The sequence below is a fragment of the Pyricularia grisea genome (genome assembly GCF_004355905.1).
Source record: "Pyricularia grisea strain NI907 chromosome Unknown Pyricularia_grisea_NI907_Scaffold_2, whole genome shotgun sequence".
NCBI classification, from domain to species: Eukaryota; Fungi; Ascomycota; class Sordariomycetes; order Magnaporthales; family Pyriculariaceae; genus Pyricularia; species Pyricularia grisea.
Genome location: NW_022156717.1, coordinates 3,951,805 through 3,975,360, shown reverse-complemented (window position 1 = coordinate 3,975,360; position 23,556 = coordinate 3,951,805). Strand labels below are relative to the sequence as shown.

Genomic DNA, 23,556 nt, shown 5'->3' with positions numbered 1-23,556 from the left:
CGCCGATTGTAACAGATGTCCCCCTCCATCCGAAGATTCCATAATAAACAGAAATCTATTAGACAGGCAATGAAATGAAGATTAAAATCGAACGATAAGAAGGCAAGATTTAGAACAACATCAGAGGGGGAAAAAAAAAAAAGTGGTGTGATAAAAAAAAAAAATGAAAAATGAAAAAAAGCACCTTCAACTCGCCCGCAGCAACACTGGCGAGGACATACCATCCAAGCCCAGGTCGTATCAAACTTGAGATCGGCTAAGCTGCGTTGCGCTTCCCTTTGCCCTTAGGTTCCAGCGCCGGAAACTCGTCTTCCTTGCAGTTAGGGCTTTCCAACCATGCTTGATGGCCTTGAGATTCAGCAGAAGTCTCTGCTGCGTCCTGGAGGCTCAATCGAAGAGCCAACTGCAAATCTTCGTCAAAATCGCCGCTGCCACCAAGGAGATGGTTGCTAGAAGCGGAAGCAGGCTGAACGAAAGCAGGTTTGCGTACTTGGCTGGCGGACGGCGAGATTGAGGAGGGTCTTCTCGAGGTGGTCCCTCTTTCCTTCTTCCCCGGCTTGTACTTGATCTGGAATTCGTACTCGCCCGAGCTGCTGCCACGAGGCGACATTCCCTCCTCATTAATTCCTGCCTCGAGCAAAGAAAGCCGCATTGCTTGCTGTATCTGACGCTCATAATCAGGGTCATGGTCCTCTGTCTGACTCTGACGATACGCCAACATAGACTGCATTGATGACGTTGCCTCAGGGGTCAATGTGCCTGTGGTGTGGCCAGCTTGACTGCTGTCAACCGAAATTGCTCCGCCCATCTCAGTGTCCGCATCTTCTGCAGACGGTGACGAAGACTGAGACAGAGATCCGGTCTCGTCGCTCGTGCCGAACCGTCGAAGGTCCTCATCCAACTGGAATGATTCTTCGGATATCATTTGAGCATATCGGATTGCTTCTTCCTCGGTGAGGTCACCCAGCCCAACCCCAAAGCGACTGCGAAGGCGCGCCTCCTCACGGGCGCGGTGAGCTTGCTCACGCCGGAGCTCTGCGGCCTCATGCGCAATATAGTCCATGACAGTGGCCCCGGTGCGACGGCTGGCAAGATGCCCGTCAGCGTGGTGACGCGACCTGCGCTTCCGGCCCGAACTTTGAACGCCTTCTGAACTGTAAGTCCAGTAACGCAAGAAAGTACCAAAAGCCAGTATGCCCCTTGGAACCGCCGGGTCTGGATCAAGGTAGATGGCTCCCACTGCAGTGTGATTCGCATCTCGAAGCATAGGGTTGGCGTTCAAGATTGCCCTAGGCAACCGACCCGAGGCTCTCGAGTTGAGTGTGCGGATGGGCTCCATACTCGAGGCCAGGATGTCCCAAGCTTGCGCAAGTCCGTCACTACCTCCATGGACGAGGTATAGCGACGAGAGCGCAACGCTTGAGACCTCGGGAGACTCTGTCTGGATGTACCTGACCAATGGCACAACGTCACTTGTCGTTTCGCGCACATTCCATACCATTACGGCACCTGAGCTGGTCCCTGCGGCCATCATCCTGGCGCGCCTTCCAGGTAGTTCGCCAGCATTACTTTTGTTTTGAGACCCACCATCACCAGAAGTAGATGTGACAACGCCACCAGAGACACCAGCCTTCCAGGAATCCTCAAAAAGTGTAGTCTGAGCGTGAATCGAGCTGTCAAGAGCAACTGATGTGATTTCGATACCATTCTGACCCTTGGTGTCCAGGAAGAGAGGCGTGGCAAACCAATCTTCCATACCAGCAGCCGAAGAAGCGCCGGCTTCAATGCCGCTCAATGAAAAGACACTATCGCTAGAGGTGGTCTCGGGCGCTTCCAGGTGGATAGGGTTACCAAAGATGGATAAGTGCGGTTTCGATGGGGTGACTTGGGGGTTAGATGGGAGACCTTCAGGGGTGGAAGCCGATCCCCGTGGGACCGGTGCCAATTTACGGGTGAACCTCATGAGCTTCGCAGGCTGGTCAGGTTCTAAGCCGCGGGTGACGACAACCACGGACTCTCCAGCATAGCCACCGTCATCACCACCAAAATCCACCTCAATCTTGCGACGCATGTCCCATCCCTCACAGACCTTCTTGATATCGGACGGCGTCTTTCGGAAAAACGTCTCGATCTCCCGACATTCTGCAGCAAGCTGGGCTTTGGAAAGGGACATTTGTGTCGACGATGTACGTGGTGAATATGCACCCATCACCTCGTCCATGCTTAGTTCGTCCGATCTTGCGGTCCGTCTGGTGACTTCAACCAGTTCCCAGGCAACTGTTCGTCCCGCCTGCCAAGCGACTACAAAGCTCTCTTCCACCGTTGGTCTAACGATGGGTGGCGTCGGAGTATCCACGAGGTAATAAACCTCGCCCAGGGCGTTCAACGCAACAGCCCAGACACGTCTCAGCGCCTTACGCTTTGGACTATAGTTCTCGTCGATTTTCAGGCCGATAATAGGCACACCCGGACTGAGGACCCATCGACATGTCATGTCACCCTTGCTGTAACGAGGGCCGGATGAATCGTAGCCAAGAGAGTAAGATGTCACAACGCCGAGTGTAGACCCAGTCATGATTCCAATCATGGAACTCGTCGTATAGGGTACTGCGGCAGACTTGGCTACCCAAACAGAGCATACACCCTCTAACATGTCTGGGATCTTGGGAACGTCGTCGGGAATAAACAAGACTGAAGCGTCGGGCCGAGTTGCTAGGTAGCGGCCGTTGGGTTCCCCAACGGGGCGGAAATAAGGCCGTCCGCCAGGGAAGCCCTCCCCACCAACAATCCCGTAGGGTACGCTAACGTCTATGACATTGAGACTGGCGGCAGGGCCGGCATCGACGCCATAGGGTTCGAGGTTCGGGAAGACTTCGTCGAGCTGTGAGAATGAAAAGTGGTCGTCCAGGCCCCACCTCTCGATTTTGCCAGTAGTAGGGTCGCCTAGGGTTCCAACACAGAGATCTGCAGATCCGTGGATAACTTTCGGGGGCTTCTTGGCACTTGAAGAGAATACAGCATGGATGTTCGAGACCACCCAAGGAAGCTTCGAGTTGTATGTCAGGACAGGGCTAGCGCGTTTCTGGGGGCCTGTTCGAATCGAAGAACCAATACCTCCGGCCACTGCGCCTGGTTTCCCTCTCGCTGCACTTCGTAGTAGACGTGTGCGGAGAAGATACTCGCTTCTCCAAGAGGCAAATGCTGTCAGGCGGGTGAACTGACGATATTCGGAACGAATTCTATCTGAGTCATCCAGCTCCTTGTCCTGCCCGGTGATGGTTGCGGACGACGCCTGGGCAACTTTCTGGCCAGGGAAATGTCGCATAAAAGCCATCTGCCAAGCATGAGGCGTAGTCACCAGGCTGTAAAGACGCTTCGAGACCAGCGCAACGGCCGCATGTGAGTCAGGGTGTAGGTGCGACAAGATATGGGTCAAGGTCTCTGCAGTAAACACAGAGCCGTCAGTACAGGGGGGGAAAATGTTTAGTACAGTTTGCAGAGAGGCAAAGATATCATAGTGACTCAAAGGGTTGCGCACCATTTGGAAGATCCATCAGTTGTATTCCTGTCGACGGCGAACTTGTCCGGTTCGAGATCTTAAACCCAGACGAATGTTTCGATTGCGAAGGGGTTAAAGCGTTCTCGTACTCAAGTACCCGTTGACCAGCTATAGGAGGCGTCGGGCGCCGCCCAGAATCGTCATCTTTATGTCCGCTCAGTCGGCGCAACTGCTGATCGAGCTGCTCGGTGTCGAGGACTCCGGCATGGTGCAGGCCTGAGCTGCCGCACGAGGCGCCGCGGGGTGAGGCAGACGAAGCTCCAAGGCTACGGATGCCATCTGGGCCGCGAGGGAAGCCATCTTGAAAAGAATGTTCCGAAGCACTGGGGGTGAGAGAAGTGATATCGTGTGTTGGATTCGTGAGAGGCTCTTGCTGCATAAAGTGATGGCTCTAAAGTGGGATGTGTCGAATGGGTTTTTGACTGTGCGGCGAAAGACGGCACAGTCCTTTTGTGATTATGCTTGGGACAATAAGGTATGTCGAACAAGTAAATGCGCAGCGTTTTTTGAGTGCTTTTGTGAGCTCTGGTTCTTAAACTGACTCTTTGAGTCTCCTTGAGTAAGAGACGTTGTGGTTGTAGTTGTGGTCGAGAGGAACGTTGCACACACACGAGCTGTGACGTGTTGTGAGCAAATTTTAGGACGAATTGCAGTAATTTCGCGTCGCAGGAACAAACGACCATGGGGGGGTAGGCGAGGTACCATACCTACCTAGGTAGTCTAATTCCCGAGAAATAGCCGGCGCCCTCGCAATTGGTTACTATTACTTGCCAGTTATGTATGTATATTTAATCTCCTATTTATTGGTACCTAACTAGCTAGCTACCTAACTACCTGTGTTATTATGTTTTCAAAGTACCTATCCAAGCTGTTACTAATATGTTCCGTTGTGTTGTGCGAGCAGTCAAATACCTAGGCGTGTGTTATTTGGACGTTGAGAAATGCCTCTTAAGATTTGTTCGTCAAACTGCCCCACCATAGCTTGCCACCTAGAAAATCGATTTCGGAAGGAATCGATACTTATACATACCTACCTTAAGGTGGGCACTATTTTCTTCAAGCTCGGCTAATAAGGCCGGTTGTTATCCGCTCAGGTACTTGGAAAGTTTTTTTTTTTTTTTTTTTTTTTTTTTATTACTACACATGGACAGAGAGATGCATTCGAGACAGCTCAAGTATCTGAAACCATCGTCCATGACAAGGCCTACATCGAACTCCAGAAGTTGCAAGAAAACACCCAACAACAATCCATCCAAGGTGTATCGGCAGGTGGAGGTCAACAAAAACAGAGACTGCAAACCACACTCGCAATAAATCATCAACTTCAAAACCACACTAGGTAGGCTGATATCTAGGTACCTTACCTACCTAGGTAAGGTAACTGATCTTGCACTTATCATTAGGTATAGCTTTCTACATGATACATAACAGATATTCTACAATTATAATTACCACAAACTGTACAAGATTTCCATGTTATATAGGCGTCAAAGCCAGTAGACAATGAGCCATGTTTTCTAGGCTCTGTTTTTTTTGTCCCCCCACCTTCGGGACACCATTCGTATGATGTTGATGATGGGATGAGATGGGATGGGTGCAAACGGCCCGGATTGCGGATCTGAGGTGACTCGGGAATCGATAAAACAGGTGAGCATCTGCGGGGTGTTTCCTCCGCAACAAGTAAAACTTGCCTACCCCCCCCCCCCCCCCCCCACCTTGCTCTTCTACGTTGAGTGTACTGTACAATTCGCAACTCGTCCCAAGAACAGGAGATCCGCAAAACCCTTAGCAATCGTTGCAACAATTACTGTACGTAGTATTTCAACAATGTGGAGTGTGATGGTTCAGATGGCACTGTGTGATTGGATTCTTAATTTAGGTTTCCATGTTTTCTTCAGACGATCTTGTAAAAAAAAAAACAAAAAAAAACCCCAAGGCATTGGGTGAGGTACGCAGAAAAAGAAAAGACACTTTGACGCGGCGTTTAGTTCGTACTTCGTACTCAGTAGTAAACACCTGGCACCCTGAACAAGGAAGCGAGGTCAATTGCTTGATACCACCATACTTGCCCGAGATAAGCAGGCAAGGCAGGGTATGCTAACGTACCTACCTAGATAGACACCTAAGGTAGGTACGTATCTGGATGCGTAAGATAGTAGACGTATACAATCGCGACTCCACCAGCCAAAGCACAAAAACGTTCCTAACAAAAAATTACATGCGTAAGGTACGTTTAGCTCCATTGCTAGGCACTTTGTACGTCGTAGGTAGGTACTTATGCAGATATGAACCCGATCTACAGAGCAAAATTTTAAGCTTCCCGTCAAAAGTCTACACTAGGTACCTATCTATGCGACGGCTGCGAAGGGTGAAGGGCTGGCAGCTGCAACCGTGATGTGAGTTGAGCCGTTTTCTGTACCAAGTACCGAACCGTGTTGTCGGGTAAAACTCGGTGGTATAACCGTGCACTGTTCCTCGGTGTAGAAAGGCCCTGGAGTTCCATACATAGTACACAATACCACACAAGCCATTATGCACAAATGCAGAAAAAAACCGGAAAGGGAAAAGTGCATTTTAACCCTGGGCTCCATTGACGTAACGCTCAAACTTGAAAAAGGCTATGGCTAAAGGGGAAATTTTACTCGACCTAGTAATTGGCAGGGGGACAAAATATTCTTCCCACCTACCCTAATTGTCAGCATGTCCCGCAATAAATGGGGTTCCTATCTGCTCTTGAATCTTGTTCAGGGTTTGGTTCTGGTGCACCCAAATGACCGGGCCCATCGGCTTTTTTGGGAGCTGGAAGATATGCCCCTCTTTTGCCTGCCAAGCCTCTCAGACTGGACATGTTTGGTTGGGATCAATCAAGGGCCATGATTGATTGCAGGATGCGATCCAGATTCTGCTGTACGGAAGCACTGGAACTGTCTGGCGCCAATGGACTGGGCGGCACCGAGTGTAACCTTGTTCATCTTTCACGCATCCACCATTATTTCTGGCCGCATCTATTGCCTCATTCTGCAGGTGTTTTGGGGGGAAAAAGAGGTGGCAAGCGTTCATTCGCACGAGCCTCGAATGTATGTCTTGGTGTGTTTTCTGCAAGCATGTTTTTCTTCTTCTTCTTTTTTTGTCTTCTGGGAAGTGTTGTTTTGCTTTTCTTTTGTGACCCTTCCTCCGTTCTTTGCGCGGCTGAGTTCTTTCTTTGCTTACACACCACGGACCTAAGACCAGAAGCAAGTGCCACTAATACTGTACTAATATTAATCAAGTGTGCCGACACTTTGGGACCGGACCACGATAATCCCTGACCCAAGGAACCCAAGGTTAGGGGTACGGGAAGGGAGTCCATCCACCCCAGTGGGTTGGAGCCCGGTGAGATGGGACGATTGTTGCACGCACAGTGAGCTGGGGCCTTCTGGACTGTGAAAACCATTCCAACTTCAGTAAAGCTCTGCACAAGAAAGCCACCCCTCGCTTTATATTGACAGACCCCTTCAGCAGTCGCCTTGCGTCCAGCCCGCATGGCAGACCAAGCTAGCGTGCCGCCATTTCCAGACTTTTCTCGCCTAGCAACTCGCTCGATATTTTGTACAGTAGAGACTCGAAGGGACCGCCTGCCCGTCCGATAAACGTTCCACCCTGCCGTCACCTTTTTTCGTGTTCTTTCCTGATTGACACTTGCGACTTGACCTTTCCTGTCCTTCTTTTTGGGGCCGAAAAAAATAATAGTTATTATTATTATTATTCTTATTCTCTGTCCACGGCACCGTATATACCCTCCCTACCTTGATTGGTACCAAACTCAATCCAACTCAAAACCTTGCTTCATCTACAAAATCGAAAGGGTCGGCCCCACACTTTTTCCGTGTCGTTGACCTTTGCCAACCCGAGTCGCCCCGGAGGAGGTTCCTAACCTTACCCCGTCCCCCTCATCCCGTAGGAATCTTCTTCTTTTGAGAGGAAATTTGTCCTCGTCGATTAAGACTTCCACCGATCAACACTAAATCGTCGTCAACAAGCCTCGAAATAACCGCTGCTTAGAGTCCGTGCCAAACACGGTAAAACGTCTGGCATTTCTTCCCGCGATTATCACTCATCTATCTGTCTGTGCTCGGCGCTTCTTACCTGGATTCGCATTTCACCAAACATACCTTAGCCGACATCACCCACAGGCCAAAGCCACGCCAGCCAGCCAACTGCAATCCATCCACCATCTGTTTAAAAAGATCGCACCATCGCCTCCACAACCGACTTCCGGCTTCGAAAAATTACATCCATACAGGGCAGAAAATCCAGAATATTGTTTGTTTGGCTGTTTGGCTGTTTGGTTGTTTGGACTGGCTCGGAATTAGGTCATCGACTTGGCAAAAAGAGTCTGCCCCTCAAACTGCGACTAGGGATCGCTACTATCTTAAACAGATTCGAATTGATCCCAGAACGACATTCTATCACCCGCGGTCATGAGCGCACAAGCGCAGTCGGGCTCACCTGCGGCCCGGGAGAAAGGGAAGACAGGGTTTGGCAAGATGTTATCCAGGATGAAAACTGTACTGCGGAAGGATAAGCATCAAAGGTCTGCAGCTGTTGGTGCCCCCGGACAGTCAACGACCCTGGCATCATCCACTGTGCCTATTCAGCCTACCACTAGGTACGACCGAACGACTCTCTTGTCGTTAGAGACCATGGTTATTCGACAAAGGAGTGACATGTACTGACGAGGTCTGGGATTAGTGCACCCGCTCAAACGGCCCTCGAAACTACAGCTACGCCAAAACAGATTAAGCCAAAGCCTAAGGAGTTACCGGGCTCGGTCAAGATCCCCCGTTTGCAGATCCACGAGGAGCGCGCGCGGAAGTTGGGAGAGCGTTTTGGGGTATCGATCCAGCCATCTGCTCGGGACCTGGCTGAGGGATATGCGTTGCGCATCGACAAGCCCATACGCATGCGAGTCCGCAGGCAATGTCATATGTGTCAATCCAGCTTCGGGGCCGCCAAGGAGTGTCCTGCCTGCAAGCACACGTGGTGCACAGAGTGCACTCGCTATCCCCCGTTCCGCACCGAGGATGAGCTCGCCGCCAGCAGGGTGAGGCGCGCTGCGATAATCAAGGAGCAGCGTGAAAAGGCGCCCATTGTTCCCGATTACAATCTATTGGCGTGTGACCCCAAGCGCGGACCTACCGTTGTGCTGAAGAAGCCGAGTAAAACGGGTGGTCAGGAGCTGGTACACAAGAAACCCCGACAGCGGGTGCGACGACACTGCCATGAATGCGGCACGCTCTTCACTGGAGGATCTAGGGAATGCTCCCACTGTAATCACGTCCGGTGCACTGATTGTCCCCGTGACCCGTAAGTCCTTTTGTTACATATCCTTTCTTTTCCTATCGGCTTTCATGAGACGCCTCATCGGACTGCTTGCTAACATTAGACCATCCAGACCTAAAAAAGACAAATACCCCTACGGCTACCCCGGGGATGTCTTCGGGCCCAATTCGATTCCCTACTACGAATGTCACTGTTGCCATACACGGTTTCCGGCATCTCCCCAGACAGGCGACGAATGCAGCAAATGCTCGCACAAAAAGTGCGACGATTGTCCACGACTCAAGCCGCAGAAGGTCGAACCCGAGCCAGACCCCGCTATTGTCAGGAGCATCACAGCCAAGCTGGAGTCCGTTCGTCTCGATACTTGATTTTAAAAGCGACAGGATGGTTTTTTCTTCATTTTGTTTTTATTTTGTACATATATATACCCAGCCTTGTATACGCATTTTGCGACGGAAAAGAAGCGATCTCTTTGTTAACTTTGTTTGTTATTCATTTTTTCTTCATTATCAGTCACTCTGTCCACATCCTTCATGGCATTTTTTTCTTCTTTTTGGCAATCCTTGTATACATGTTGCTACTGTCTCGATGCATTTGCGTGTGTTCGCTTTTTTTTCTTCCCCCGATGCCAGGGACAAGTGTTCTGTCCAATTACGACGCTCCCTCCAAAACAATTATCACGAACAGACTTTAGCACTTTTCGACCGTCGATTGGTGAAACTCTATCCTATCATCATTTTTTCGACTCCCTGTCAGCATTGTTGTCCGGTCAATTGATGTCATGGTTAGGACCCAGCTCCTTGGGTCGACCCAAATTATGTGCAGTTCCGGTATCGAAAAAATTATGATTCAGACTCAAACTGCCACGAGGACTCTCGGACGTCGGGTATCCGACGCAAGCCCAACTGGCAGGGGCTTGCGCGCAGCCTCGAGCACGCTATTGCAAAACAAAACGCCGCCGTGCGATAGCTGAACGTGCGTTAGCTCCGTTTGGGGGGCTTGACAGGGAACTAGTTTTAGCGGTTCGTGATTTGTGCGGATTTTCCCAACCTGGCGTCCAATGGAGCGTCGCTATTTCTAGTAAAGGGAGGGGGAAGGAGAGCAAAAAGAAAATGGAAGAAAAAAAAAAGATAAGAGAAAAGTCAGAGTCTACTCCATACATACAATATCTGGTTTCAGTTGAAGAGGTGGTCGCTAGAACATTTTCTTTCTTTTCTTTCTGCTACGCCGCATACGCGCATATTCCCGAACCCAGCACCACGGAGCTGGATGACTGAGCCACGAACGGCAGTTGGAAAGGAGAAGGGTGGTTAGAAAAGGGGGAAGACAGCAAGTGGTGTGGTGTGTAGGACATGCGAGTATGACAACCAATTCAGGACTTTGAGGGTGGGAAAGTCAGGCCACTCTGACGGGTTGTTGATCACTTCGTACCACAACATTGATTGGTCTTTTTGTAATTGTTTCTTCATTTAACCTATTCCCGACTTTTATGGTAACCTATTGTATGCAGTAACCAACCCTACTTTTTCCTCCATCCCTTCGCCCTTCTTTAACTTACCCCGCCCTTGCTGCCACACCAGACCATGTGGTGGCTTCCTACCAACCGGAAACGCCTTAGTACAACTTTGCAATATAATACTCCGTGCGCGTAAAGGCTGTCCGGTTATTGTGACTAGAAAGCTGTCTAGGCTAGCGCGACGACTGGCTCGATTGTCTTCCGGCGTATTTCTTTTTTTTTTTCTCTTTCTCACACTCTCTCTTTATCATTAATTTTGATGATTATTTTACTTTGCTCTCTTAGTTTCCTAGTGCACACACCCCTACTTTCCCCTCCATCGTTTTCTCTTTATTGAACTGTAAAACTATAAAAGACCGCAACGCCGTTGGACGGGCCCGACCTGTTCCGATTATAGTTCGTGGGACTGCCCGATACTACGTTCCCGGTTGGTGGGTTAAATGTGTCGACCGCCTTGAGCGACGCCAGCCTTTGTGTAGGCCAAGAAAAGAAAAAGAAAAAAGAAGAAGTAAGAATGGCATGAGAACAAAGGACCGTTGGGGGGGTTTCCCCCATGTGCTTCCATGGTTGCGTTTAGGAGAAGTAAGAGCAGACACCTTTGTGCCACTGTGTTATCCGCTTTCCTTTTGGTGCCAAGTGCAGACAGGTTTGTACTTTTTGATGTATAACCCAGAAGGCCCAGGCGCTATAACGAGAATTCCTATTGTGTTGCGTGATCAATACTAGACTAGCACTAGGTAGCATTAGTTTCCCACCTGACAAGCACACATATCTGATCGAACAGTCTCTCTAAATAGGTCGAGCAGGAACCAAGGTATATCCAAAAAGATGGCTGTGTATTGCAAGTGCTGATATACGCGTAGCTTGCTTAGAAATCTCATTGGCTATGTTTCTCCCCCGAGCACATAAACTCAGGTTTCTCACAGAATGGGGCGTTCTAGATAGTTGGTGAATTCGCCACGTGCGGCTCAATGAAACCGCCCTTGTGAGGTGGTTGTTTTCTAACTTTTGGCAAGGACCGATAGTCAATCCCAGAAAGCGCTAAATAATAAATTCCCCTAGCCCTCCACTACATTAGGCCCAAGGTCCAGCATGTCGAGGGACGCCGAGTCCCCAAACGTGGCCCTTCTGTTCTCCTTGCGACCAATGTAGAAAGGCTTGTCAGGCCTCAGCCGCGCATTGACGCGCTGAGTGCCGTCGTCGAATGGGTTGCCTTCCATCAAGCTAGCTTTAACGTCCGGGAGCAAGTCGAAAGTGACATAAAATCGGCCACGTACGTCAGCTTCAACCCTTTCGGCGTCCGTCTCTATCAGAAACCAGTCCAAACGTCCACCCTGGTGTGGCAGGACCTCGTTCGTGATCTGGATCTGGCGCACGAGGTCGACGCCTTGCGGCTGGCAGCTCTGCTCTGGCGCCTCGAGTGGAACGATTTGCGAACGCCAGACGTCTCCGTGAAACTTGGGTTGCAGACAGTCTTCGTCGTCCACAATATGCTTGATCTCCATAATATCCGGGCTTCCATCCTGCTCTCCGATGAGACGTGTAACCCTGACAGCATCACCCACACGTATCATTTCCGGACCAACTACGATAACAGTGATATTAGTAAAAGCTCATGAATCTGCGTGCATCCATGACAGCGAAGTTGTTAGAAGAGTCTTACGGAATATGCCACCATATGATCCACGTCGGCCATCGGGAGTGATGGCCCCAAGTCTGTTGAAAGTGGAGAAGGAGACGTTGACATCCCTAGCCGCCATCTTGGAAGCCTCCAGGCCCACCAGCTGCTGCTTGTGGGCGTTGTTGCCCGCGTACCGGTGGACAAAGTCAGGCCAGTCAATCTCGGCAAACGCACTCTCCTGCAGTTCCGGGATGTCGATACCCGGCAGGCTGAAGGCGTGGAAAGGTCGCATCTGTGCCGCCGGTTTGACGCTGCTTTCTTGATTGAGTATCTTATGGCCTAAAGGCGCGACGACCCACGTGTCTGTCTCAGTGGTCTCGCGTGCGCGCGACAGAATGAGCCCAATGCGCCAGATGCCCGTCTGGGTGCCATACCAAACAACTTCCCCGGCCCGGTAAATTGAATGGTCGTCCACGGGTGGGGGAGGAGTTGGTGGCCTGGCGACGACTGGCTTGGGGGCTGGCTTGACTGGAGGTTTGGCTGGTACCGCAGCAACAGGCTTTTCGGCGGGGGCTGCTGATACCTGGGGAGCAACAGCAACAGCAACAGCAGCAGGAGCAGCTGTAGCGGTCGCTGCGGCGGCAGCACTTGCGGCACTGACGGCATTGGCAGCAGTTGCCGCGGCTGGAGTCGTAGTAGGGATGGTTGTAGTAGTTGCTGATGGGCGGGAGGCGGTATTGTTGGGGGTAGTAGCGGCGGGCTGCTTGCGTTTTGGTGCCGGCTTCTTGGACTCCTTGGCTTTTGGTTTCCCCAGCATCTTCTTACACGGCTCGCACGAGCATTTTGAGCGGTCGTAGGGCGCAGGTGCTGCAAGCCAGAGTGCATGAGGTGCGAATTCTCCGACATTATGATACCAAAAGTCCCTCCCCATGCCGCCTGGGTGTCCGACAACATGGCGTTCCCCTTTCTCTATCAAGAATGACCAATCATGGTTAGTTATGTATTTGGAACAAGCGAAAGTTGCAGATACGATTAGATCAGTCACTTACTCGGATCGAAGATCAGCGTAAAGCCCTTGGGAATGCGGGCAATGTAGTGTGTTCCTAGGCATAGCATAGACACGTCAGGAAATCAGCTGCATAGTTACTCGACTGATATGTGTACAGAAGATTCTACATACTGTCTGTAATACTTCCGCATTGTTGCTTGATAGCGGCACCAAGCGTGATCTCCCACCTCATCTGGTACTCCGGGTCAAGTGTAATTTTTGTGTTGTTCTCCGCTGCCTGGATGGAGCCAATATCGTAGCCTTTGCCATCACTGAATTCGAACAGCATCTCAGTATACGACTTTGTTGGTACCCTCGGCATGGCCTTGGATGTTTTGGCACCCAGTTTTGCCCCCGTGGACGAAACGGGGCCTTGGGACGACGCCATCTGGAACAGGTCTGGATATTAAGGCTGTCACTGGATCAAGTTCTTTTTCTTTCACTCGGCGGGCTGGCTGGCCTCGCAGATTCGAGCCTCTTTATATCCAAAGCAATGCCCTCCGACTGCGTGTCGACACGATGGGGCACGAGGCAGTCAAGGGATCGAATTGAGACGCCAGTCTTTCCCGTGCAGGGTGAAGCCTACCACGGCTCCCGCTGGGTCCCCAAGATGATGAATCAAGCTATCGGCTGTGAGTCGAAAGTCAGATACCGTTTGTGCGTTTAATTGACGACTCCGACCTTTGATTATGGGGACCTCAAGCACGTTGATGGTGTTGTGTTTGTTGCGATATTGAATCCCAACTGCCACGCACGTGCCATGTAACTAGGTAATTACTTACTGCGTCACCCAAAAGCCAAAAGCCACTGAACCGCACCTGCCACTCCAGAGCCGAGTTTAAGTGGGGCAAAAATTGAAATTGCCCAACGTCCCGTCCGCCCTTTGTCAACTCCGCAAACGAACAACATCGTTGAAATTGAATAACTGAACAGAAACGCTGCAAGAAACAATGGCCAAATTTATGCGAGCGCTAAACATAGTCATATCAAATGAAAAAAAAAACCACCACCAAAAAACCGAAGAAGCATAATACATGCCCTTGATGCCCAAGAAGCTTCCACAAACTAGAGCTGGTACTAAAGCTTCTCCATACTCGCAAACGTGCCCCGTTGGGTGGATATTTGCAAAGATCAGCAACCAAAAATCGTCATTCGCCTGCCTACCTACCTTGCCTACCTATCAAACTACCTTAGGTAGGTACATATTCATTCTAGCATCACAACCAAGGCTGGTGATCATCACTTTTTATAATGTGATGCAAATGACCCGCCGAAATAAGGTGATCACAATCCACTTGCTCAAAGACCCGCAGCTCAGAGGTGACAAAAGGCTGTGGCGCAATGGCTGGAGAATGGTGAGAGCTAATCTAGTTCTAGAATTAGATCGGTCTAGATGGTGCTCACAACATATCGATACATGCGTCCAGGCATACATACGCTCACTCGCGATGTGGGGTTTTTGATGCCTGCCTTGCCTACTTGCGTAATTTACCAACTAAGGTAGATAGATGCTTAACCGGAATGTGTAAGGCTGGAATTCATAGTCAAAGCACGCACTTGGCTGGTTGTTGCTGCGCAAACAAATCATCACGGGACCAAAATTAAGTATGAAATGTGTTTGGGCCACAGTTTCTGAGCAATGCATCCAATAATATCAGCCTTGCCAGGGCGGCAAGATCCGATTTGGTAAGGGGTGGCTTGACTGACTTCATTGGGTTGGCTGCCCCACCAGAAAGGGGGTTGATGAATCAGACACTGATTGCCAAAGTCAATTTTGTAAGCTTGTTGGTCTGTCTCTCCAGTGTCCATCACGGTGAGTTTGGGGGTTCTTGAGTTTAAAACTTAAAATACAGACACAGGTGTCAAAGATGAAAGCTGACAGTATTGCCAATATCCAATCTCCAAAAATATGCAAAGTAAGGTATGATTGAAGCAACTTTGAGTGGGTGGGGGATTATTATGTTCAATTTCCGTGGACCAATATGCAAGCCCAGCAAATTACCTTATCTCGCAAGCAAACTTGCGCTGCTGCTGAAAGCATACAGGCGTCTAACGGTATAGTCTACCTCCTTCAAAAAAAAAAAAAAAAAAAAAAAAAAAAAAAAAAAAAAAAAAAAAAGGGAGACAGACGGAGGTAACTCTCCTAGACACAGAAGATGCAAAGAAACGCGCGTCAAATCACTTTGTTTTAGCTCATCACTAACATCGCCTGGCGCGTCGCAACACGGCGTCGCCGGCTATGTAGTGTGTTGACTTATCGCTAGCCTCGCCTTGTGCCCGGCCCTTTTCAACAGTGTTATGGTGTGATGGTTTTAACCAGGAGCCTTGAAACGCTGCCGGCTCGCGGAGAAAGAACTAAAAAGTACCTACACCGATCAACGGGTATGGGGGCAACAGCTGTGCACGATCCATGCCTTTGCAGGTTCCATTCGAGATGGATGAGTCCATGCGATTCGAGGCCAACCGGGATGGGTCACTTATCGCCCCACGCAGGGCGGTATACCAGTGAACCAGGTGGTAATCAATCACGTTTTGGTGGTCCAGGTGGGTGAGGAGGGAAATTGAGATGATTTCCATCATGATTGTTCGGACCTATTGGGGAGGAATTTGTGAGCAAGGTAACTACCGATGGGATAAGAAAGAAGAAAAAAAAAAAAACAAGAGTACGAGTTCAAAATTAAAGAAAGCCGCTGGCTGCAAAAAGCACCTCGGGCGGCGGCTAGGTGGCGGCGGTAAAGTGAAATTGTCGAGTCTTTCTGTGCTTGTTTGCAGTCTGGTTGTTATATCCAATGATGAGTTTGGTTGCATACTAATTTCGGTTGGGCTACCTTTAAAGAATTTTTCAGGGGATGCCGGGTGGGCCACAATAACCATGATTGGCCAATTGGAAATAACCGACGCCAAAACATTGTCAGAACCGTTATGGAAGCCCTTGCATGACAAGCATGAATGGATCCAGTTTTCTTTGTCCCCAGTTTTGGATGAGCCCAGGCCACAATGCGCCCGTCAGTCATGCTGCCGCCCCCGGTTGTTCTTCACAAGGCAGAGCCATTCCCTCATCCCCCTCCTCCGGCCATACCCCTGTCCAGCCTGGGAGAGGAGAGAGAAGCATGGCAGGTGGACACTCACCTCTACCACATTCATCACACTCGATCCATTGGAGAAGATCCGGGCAACTCCCGGACAAGGTGACACTTTTTCGTCTCCATATTTGTCGAGCACGTTATGGATTCCTTGTTCCCACGCCCTCGTCTCCCTTTTTCTTTCTTTTTTTTTCTTCCTTCAACTGGGTACAGCCCACACTTTCTTCTGTGGTAATTCATTGACTACCTTCCTTTACCTTTCAGTCGCAAGACGCTCGTCGTCACTTACTCTCGCTTTACATACGGCACTCTCCTATCGTGCCATAGTCACTCCTTTAGTTGACGTTCCTGCTTTCAGAGGCTGGCTGGCTTTTTTTGTGTTTTCAGTTCTCTTTTTACCTTTCAAGGGTCGATATCGGTTTCGTTCTCGTTCATATAGATCCCAGCCAACGACACTCATTTGATAACCAGTCACAACACCGCGCAACGCTCTTTGCTTTCCTGTTGGCGATCAGTTATATCCTTGCGCCAACAGCGCGCTACATCCAACTTGACTCTCCCTATATTATAAAGTAGCCAACTAGCTTGGCACAATCCGACATTACCATGAAGACGGCGACATTAGGCGCACTCCTGCTGTTGGGGGCTCAGCAATGCGTTGCCACCTCGGGGCACCGCAACATGCACAGGCAGTTTGAGAAGCGCCACCATGGACACAACCACCTGCCTACCCGCAACTTCGAGGCCGATTTGCGATCCCCCGAATCCGAGGAATCAGGCAACATCTCCGAGGTCCGGAAGCGAGGCTCCAGTTGCTCCCTTCCTGACGATGACAGCAACCTCGTCCGTATTACCGACACCCGCAACGACAACCAGGGCTTTGCCATGTCTCCTGACCAGACCTGCGAGGACGGCATGTACTGCCCTTTTGCCTGCAAACCAGGCATGTTGATGAACCAGTGGAAAGATGGCACCTCTTTCAAGCCGGTCGAGTCTATGCAGGGTGGCCTGTACTGCGACAATGGCACGCCTAAGAAACCTTTCCCTAGCAAGCCCAACTGTGTCCAGGGCACTGGCACTGTTAAAGCTGTCAACAAGTGCGGCAAGGTTGTCTCATTCTGCCAGACTGTACTGCCGGGCAACGAGGCCATGCTTATCCCCACCGAGGTCTCTGGTACCACGACACTGGCCGTTCCCGGTCCGGACTACTGGGCCGGTACCGCTGCGCACTTTTACGTCAACCCGCCGGGTGTTTCTTCCAATCAGGCTTGCCGTTGGGGTTCGGATGCCAACGATGTTGGCAACTGGAGCCCGTACGTTGCCGGCGCGAACACAGTCTCTGACGGCAGGACTTTTGTTCAGCTGAGCTGGAATCCGATTTACGAGGACTCCAAGTGGTCCAGCACAAAGCCCAGCTTTGGCGTCAAGATCGAGTGCGACGGCGACTGCAATGGTCTGCCCTGTGAGATTAACCCAGCCAAGACCGGCTTGAAAAACGTCAACAGCAAGACCGCGTCTTCCGGGGCTGGTGGTGCCTCTTTCTGCGTCGTCACCGTCGCCAAGGGTTCTTCTGCTAATATCGTCGTCTTCAACACTGACGGATCGACCGGCGATTCTACGTCTTCCGAGGAACCCAAGAAGACCACTTCATCCTCCTCAAGCTCGACTCCATCGTCGACCTCGACGAAGCCTACCTCGACCTCTACATATGCAAAGGCAAGCTATACGACCAGTTCCACCTCGCTTGCTGTCCCGACTGTTCGCCCCGGTATTTTCCAGGAGAACAGCACATCGACAATAGACAGCTCTTCGTGGTCCGGTTCAGCCTCGACCACAAAGTTCGACAGCAGCACTCAGGGCAGCTCCTCGACTAGCTCCGCTGCTTCACCCAGCTCAACCAACGATGGGGCACAGCGTGATAAGGGAGGTGCCGCCATGGCCGGGCTTGTGATCGCCATCGTCGCTGCGGCATGGATGTATTAGGTTTACTCCTCGCCGCAGGTTATTCATTTGTGTTTTTGCTGGGCGCGCCGCTTTTATATTTTTTTTTTCACTCTTGGCCTTAGTTTGCCCAGCAAAGCACTCCTACGTCTTTCAGCTTCGACATTTGGCCTCCTTTCGAGTTGATGGCATTTTCGCTTCTTGAAAATAAACCAGTTATGAGATGATGTCCACACTTTTTCAACCCTCCAACACTGGAGGGGTCTTTTGCTCGGCCGGACACCAGCAGCTTATATTCAACCTTCTTTGTCCAACCGATCTTTTTAACTACTTTTCGACGCATCATCACAATGACACACTTCGGATTGCTTTCTATCGTCAGCATATCCATCAAAGCCAGTCAGTTGAGGTGGTATTTACATCGACGGCCCGAACATCAGCCGACGTCGATAAACTTGTTTTTTTTTTTGTTAAATAACAGTTTGAGCCCAAGGTCTCGCTTCTGCAGCCATGGTAGTGTTTATTGTCTACACGGGATGGTTCTATCTGCTCTTTCCTGGATTCGCTTCAATTTGCTCTTGGGATAGCCACCAGATGACATTTTTACAATATACCCCTTCAGCTTTTGACCTTTTTGGGTACTCTTGTATCGCAATAGTTGTTTTTTTTTTTCTCTATTCGTCCAGGGCGATAGCTCACCCCCATTGTACCTTTTTTGTTTTTATTCTCCTAGGGGTGGTATGAGGCAGGCCAACTTCCTTTTTTTGGCCAGTGCTCTGTTGTATTTTTGTTTTGTTTCTGACGAGGACCGATACCTACATTTTTGTTTTTGTCTCGAGATGATTTGGAAAAGGAAGAACGACAATGTCTGGAAGGCGGTTTTCTGGGCGGACAACAAAAGAAAAGTGGAAGGAGGATAGGGGAAGGACTTTATACATAGGTAGTACTAGGTAGTACAAATTCGATCATTTTCGAATTCACATACGGGCCAGGGGAAAATCTGACTATCGAGTTTTGCGTGACCTTGACTGATGTGACAAGTCAAGGGAGAAGTATTACTGGTTCTTATAAAACAAGCCGTCCACCCGAATCCCATATTTTGGTTGTCCCACATCCTTATAAAAATAAAAATCAACACCATGGACATGACAGAAACTACCTAACCCACCCAGGCACCCAATCCGTATCGACACTCTGGTCCCGCAACCTCTGCAAAATGACCTCGGACACATTGGGTGGCCAGCCGGCGGCCGCCGCGTTGCCGCCCGTCTTTTTGATGTTTTGAATGGCAAACTTGCGGCCCGAGTGCGACACGAATCCGTTCATCAGACCCTGCGCCACCAGGCCCATGACGGCGACCTCGACGTGCTCGACCGTGACGGGCAGGTTGCCCCACAGCAGGCCCTCGTACGCGCGCAGCTTGCGCGTGCCGCCGGGTCCCGAGACCAGCGTCGTCGACTCGGGCGGCTGCGGCGTGCTGTTGGCGACGGCGCGCAGGAAGAGCGGGTTGGTCGTGTGTTGTCCCGGGGGTTTGGTGCTGGCTCTCGGTGGTATGGCGGGAACGTGACCCTCGAGCGAGCGCTGGATGTAGTCGGCTGCCGCTTGGACCATGCTGGAGAGAAAGCAAAAAAAAAGATTGAGTGTTAGTTAAGGGCTGATGACTTCCCCGATAAAGTGACGGGAGATAGGATAAGTGGGGAAAAGAAAGTAAGCATGAGAGAGAACATACTTGAGATCGAGCGTGACGGCCTTGCGCCCAGCCGGCAGCATCGCCTCGTTGCCCGCGTCGACCGGCTTATACGTCAGCAGAAACACGCGCCGCGTCAGCGACCTCCAGAGCAACGGCCTTGCACGATACATGAGCGGGAAGAGTAAGTTCCGCTCCAGCAGCCAGGCCTGATGGGTATTCAGCGCCTGCTGGAACGCCGCAAAATTGCCCTTTCGTATGGCCATGGCCATGGGTCGGAAAATAGGTGCCAACTGCTGTGCCTCTGGCCGCTGCAGCAACGTATCCGACGGGAGACGCCCGGAGAGAATGTTGGCAGGTATCAGGAAGGTGAGCACCAACCGGCGCTGCTTTGTGAGGTGCCTCGGCAGCTGCCTATATGCTTCGTCAAGAGCAGCCGCTGCTCGGGGGTAATGATCGCTCTGAAACATGACCAGACCGAGGTAGTAGAGGTACGTGGTGCGTTGGACGGCTGGGTATAGGGACAATGCCGGCGCCTGCTCCAAACCGTTCAGAAGTGACCATGCCATCATTGGTCTTCCGCACTTTACAGCATACGCTGGTTAGATCAGGGCTTGCTTCTTGGCAGTTTATACGAGCTAACAAGCAGAGACAGACTTACAATAAATAGTAGGCGGAAGGCCATGCTGGCGAGCAGATAGACGACCGACTTTTTGCTACCGGGGGTTAGTTGGCCACGATCTCTGGCACAGCTTGAGAACATTTCCTTGATCACATCGAGTGAGTCGTCCATAAAAGTCCGAGCCTCACCCTCATCTCCACTGCTCTGCTGGCGACGAGCGGCAGTGATGTCCGGACGACCATTCAGAACGCTGACAAGCTTGATCATGGATTGCGCGTAAGAGACACTGGTCTGAACCATGATGCTGCCCTGGCCGGGATGCTTTAGTGCTGAAGTGCAGGACCTGCGATTTTGGGGGTGCGGCCAGTTAGCTGCTGTATACCAGATAGATGATACCTGCTCCAGACTAGATGCACCAATAGAGACGACGGGTCCTTACACTGAGAGTGCGCACAGACGCTCGTGGATATCCATCAAGTCGTTAAAGTTGACGTCCCGCCAGTACGAGAGGTACTCGGTCATGAAGGCGTGGAAGCCCGGCCATGGCGTGCTGCCGCCCTCGGGCACATTATCCTCTTCTGGGAGCGACTTTTCGACGAGAGCCTGCAGACCGCTGCTGCCCTTTGGGTATTTTTTGCGCAGCTCCTGACCGATGAAGTGATACGCGGGAGGCGAATCCGGCTCGGCCACTAGCCAGTCGCAGAGGGTACTGCCGTCGCCGGCGACGACCAGCTCCCTGACGCCCTTCAGAAATGTCGCGATGACGTCCATGGTCGTCTCATGGCTGGTTCATTTGACGCGATTGATTTTGAGTGGATGTTTTGTTTCAAGGCGCTGATTGAATGGAAACTAAATTTATGCGTCCTTGACCAAGATCGATTTGGAAAGTACGAAATTTATCTGTCAAGGTTCGATTGATCAAAAAAACAGTTTAATCGCGTGGTGTTGACGCGTAAAAGTCCAAGCTTGCACTGGATTGTGACCGTCGTTTTCAACCACTTTGGGTGGCTCGATCCCGATTCAATCTGCCAAAAAATATGTTCCGCTTACGCATTCGCCCTTCATTTTTTTTTAAATATATCTTTTTTATTACATATACACCTATTTACTTGAAACTTGTGCACTATGAATTTTAAGTATTGTATGTCCTGAACAGAAAGGATTGAACTGCATGGAATGGAACATACCGAGGCCTCATGTTCAGTGGTCGCTGGAGCACACACAGATTTCAAGGGTACTTCCTAGCAGGTGGGTACACCTCAGCTACAGAGGAAAGTCAAGATATTTCACTGGTGGCCATACACAAAGTTAAACAGCTCATGTCTCAACGGCTCGCGCAACAGTTCTGTGTTGATATTCCCAAAAAAAATAAAAATATGTATATATATATATATATATATATATATATATCAGTTGAAAAACATAAGACCGAATGGCTTTTATTTGGACATAACAGGATTCCCGACAAAACCCATACCACAACCTCATACGGACTCAATCCTCTGTACAACCATGGCTGTGGCAGCTCCACCTCCGTTGCAAATGGCTGCCACGCCATACTCGCCAGGCTTAAGCTGGTGGAGCAAAGTTACCAGAATTCGGGATCCGGAGCTTCCCAGGGCATGGCCCAAAGAGATAGCGCCGCCCAGGGGGTTGACGCGTGCCTTTTCCAGGCCAAGTATCTGTCGAGTTGGCGACTGTCAGCACATGGTTCGTTAGTAGACCAATGCGACAACTTATTGACTTACCTTCTCATTGGCCTTAATGACCGCGGCAAACGCCTCGTTGAACTCCCAGACGGCCACTTGGTCCTTGGTAATTCCTGCTCGTTTCAGCGCAATCGGCACCGCTTCCGCAGGGGCAACCGGGAAATCTATCGGGTCAATGGCAGCATCCGCAGAACCGCAAATCCTTGCCAGCACGCGAGAGCCGGATCCATACTCCTGTGCAATGGCCTTGCTTCCGAGAACAAGGGCGCTTGCACCATCATTCAGCGTTGACGAGTTCGCCGCCGTCACTGTACCGGTACCATCACGAACAAAAGCAGGCTTCAAGGTTGGCACCTTGTCCAATTTGATATCGAGGTATCCTTCATCGGTATCAATGACCTTGTCACCTTTCCTTGATGACACAGTCACTGGAGCAATTTCGTCCTTGAACGCATTGGCCTTCCACGCGGCCTGTGCCCGTTCATATGACTGAATGGCGTACTGATCCTGCATATCCCTGGTGATACCGTGCTTCTTCACCGTGTTCTCGGCGCAGTTTCCCATATGGAACTGATCGTAAACATCCGTGAGGCCGTCCTTGATCAGACCATCTTCCAGTTGAACGTTGCCAAAAGCCGGTAGGCCGCTGCTCCTTGGCAAGTAGTACGGAACTCTGGACATGTTCTCCATACCACCGGCCACCTGAGCTTCTGCTAGCCCAAGCTGAATGTTTTGCGCAGCAAACACGACCGACTTGAGACCTGACGCACATACTTTGTTTATCGTGATGGCTTCGACCGATGATGGCAGGCCGGCGAAAATAGCGGCTTGTCGTGCGGGAGACTGGCCGACGGAGCCTTGCAGAACGTTGCCCATGTAGACATCACTGATTTTCGAGACGGGAACTCGTGACTTTTCGAGGGCGGATTTGATGGCAACGGCGCCAAGCTTCGGCGCGGGGACGGTGGTGAAGGAACCGTTGAACTGCGCAGGGGGAACGAGGATCAGTTGTTTGCCTAAAACAAAACACGAAGTATGCGAATTGAGCCTACCTTTGCAGTCGGTGTCCTTGAAGCGCTGATAATGTATGCGTCCCGAATTTCTTGTTGCAATGCACTGCGCGAGCTGAACTGCCGCCTCGTGCCGCATCGGAGTGATGACGACAGAGTGGAGGTGGTGTGGAATACCGACCTCGTGCTCTTTGGAATCATTTTGAAATAAATGTATAATGGAATAAACAAAACAAAAAAAAATCAGTATACCTTCGCACTTCTCTGTGAAAATTAAAAGATACTCTTTTTTTTCCCTAGGAAGATATCCAGAAAGAAAAGTATTTAGAGAACTGAAGCAAGGTCGGCAGAGCTGCAGACACAGGGAGGTGGGTGGATTACTTAGACTTGAGGAGGTAGAGCGCGACTAGCCGACAATGGCCGAGCGCCGAGAGGCAC

General features: G+C 50.6%; 6 protein-coding genes across 6 annotated transcripts; 2 read left to right on the top strand and 4 right to left on the bottom strand.

Moving 5' to 3' along the window:
- Positions 1 to 256: 256 nt before the first annotated feature.
- PgNI_03745 (uncharacterized protein) lies at positions 257 to 4,242 on the bottom strand (the record flags this gene model as incomplete). Its single annotated transcript, XM_031123798.1, has 3 exons — positions 257 to 3,441; positions 3,539 to 3,950; positions 4,237 to 4,242. 3 exons carry the CDS (start codon positions 4,240 to 4,242, stop codon positions 257 to 259), a joined length of 3,603 nt encoding a protein of 1,200 aa, XP_030985420.1.
- Positions 4,243 to 6,752: 2,510 nt separating this feature from the next.
- On the top strand, positions 6,753 to 10,365 carry PgNI_03744 (uncharacterized protein). The gene is made up of 3 exons (XM_031123797.1): positions 6,753 to 8,207; positions 8,291 to 8,905; positions 8,994 to 10,365. Exons 1-3 carry the CDS (start codon positions 8,020 to 8,022, stop codon positions 9,247 to 9,249), a joined length of 1,059 nt encoding a protein of 352 aa, XP_030985421.1. The 5' UTR covers positions 6,753 to 8,019; the 3' UTR covers positions 9,250 to 10,365.
- A 168-nt stretch (positions 10,366 to 10,533) lies between these two features.
- PgNI_03743 (uncharacterized protein) lies at positions 10,534 to 13,772 on the bottom strand. Its single transcript, XM_031123796.1, has 4 exons — positions 13,199 to 13,772; positions 13,068 to 13,121; positions 12,061 to 12,987; positions 10,534 to 11,982 (listed from the first exon to the last, which is right to left on the bottom strand). The coding sequence occupies exons 1-4, from the start codon at positions 13,452 to 13,454 to the stop codon at positions 11,456 to 11,458; spliced, it is 1,764 nt and encodes a 587-aa protein (XP_030985424.1). The 5' UTR covers positions 13,455 to 13,772; the 3' UTR covers positions 10,534 to 11,455.
- Positions 13,773 to 16,755: 2,983 nt separating this feature from the next.
- On the top strand, positions 16,756 to 18,132 carry PgNI_03742 (uncharacterized protein; the record flags this gene model as incomplete). The annotated part of the gene is made up of 1 exon (XM_031123795.1): positions 16,756 to 18,132. One exon carries the CDS (start codon positions 16,756 to 16,758, stop codon positions 18,130 to 18,132), a length of 1,377 nt encoding a protein of 458 aa, XP_030984435.1.
- A 934-nt stretch (positions 18,133 to 19,066) lies between these two features.
- PgNI_03741 (uncharacterized protein) lies at positions 19,067 to 21,327 on the bottom strand. The gene is made up of 4 exons (XM_031123794.1): positions 20,839 to 21,327; positions 20,439 to 20,742; positions 19,820 to 20,361; positions 19,067 to 19,702 (listed from the first exon to the last, which is right to left on the bottom strand). The coding sequence occupies exons 1-4, from the start codon at positions 21,168 to 21,170 to the stop codon at positions 19,246 to 19,248; spliced, it is 1,635 nt and encodes a 544-aa protein (XP_030984218.1). The 5' UTR covers positions 21,171 to 21,327; the 3' UTR covers positions 19,067 to 19,245.
- A 556-nt stretch (positions 21,328 to 21,883) lies between these two features.
- On the bottom strand, positions 21,884 to 23,319 carry PgNI_03740 (uncharacterized protein; the record flags this gene model as incomplete). Its single annotated transcript, XM_031123793.1, has 3 exons — positions 21,884 to 22,081; positions 22,148 to 23,092; positions 23,161 to 23,319. 3 exons carry the CDS (start codon positions 23,317 to 23,319, stop codon positions 21,884 to 21,886), a joined length of 1,302 nt encoding a protein of 433 aa, XP_030984433.1.
- Positions 23,320 to 23,556: the final 237 nt, after the last annotated feature.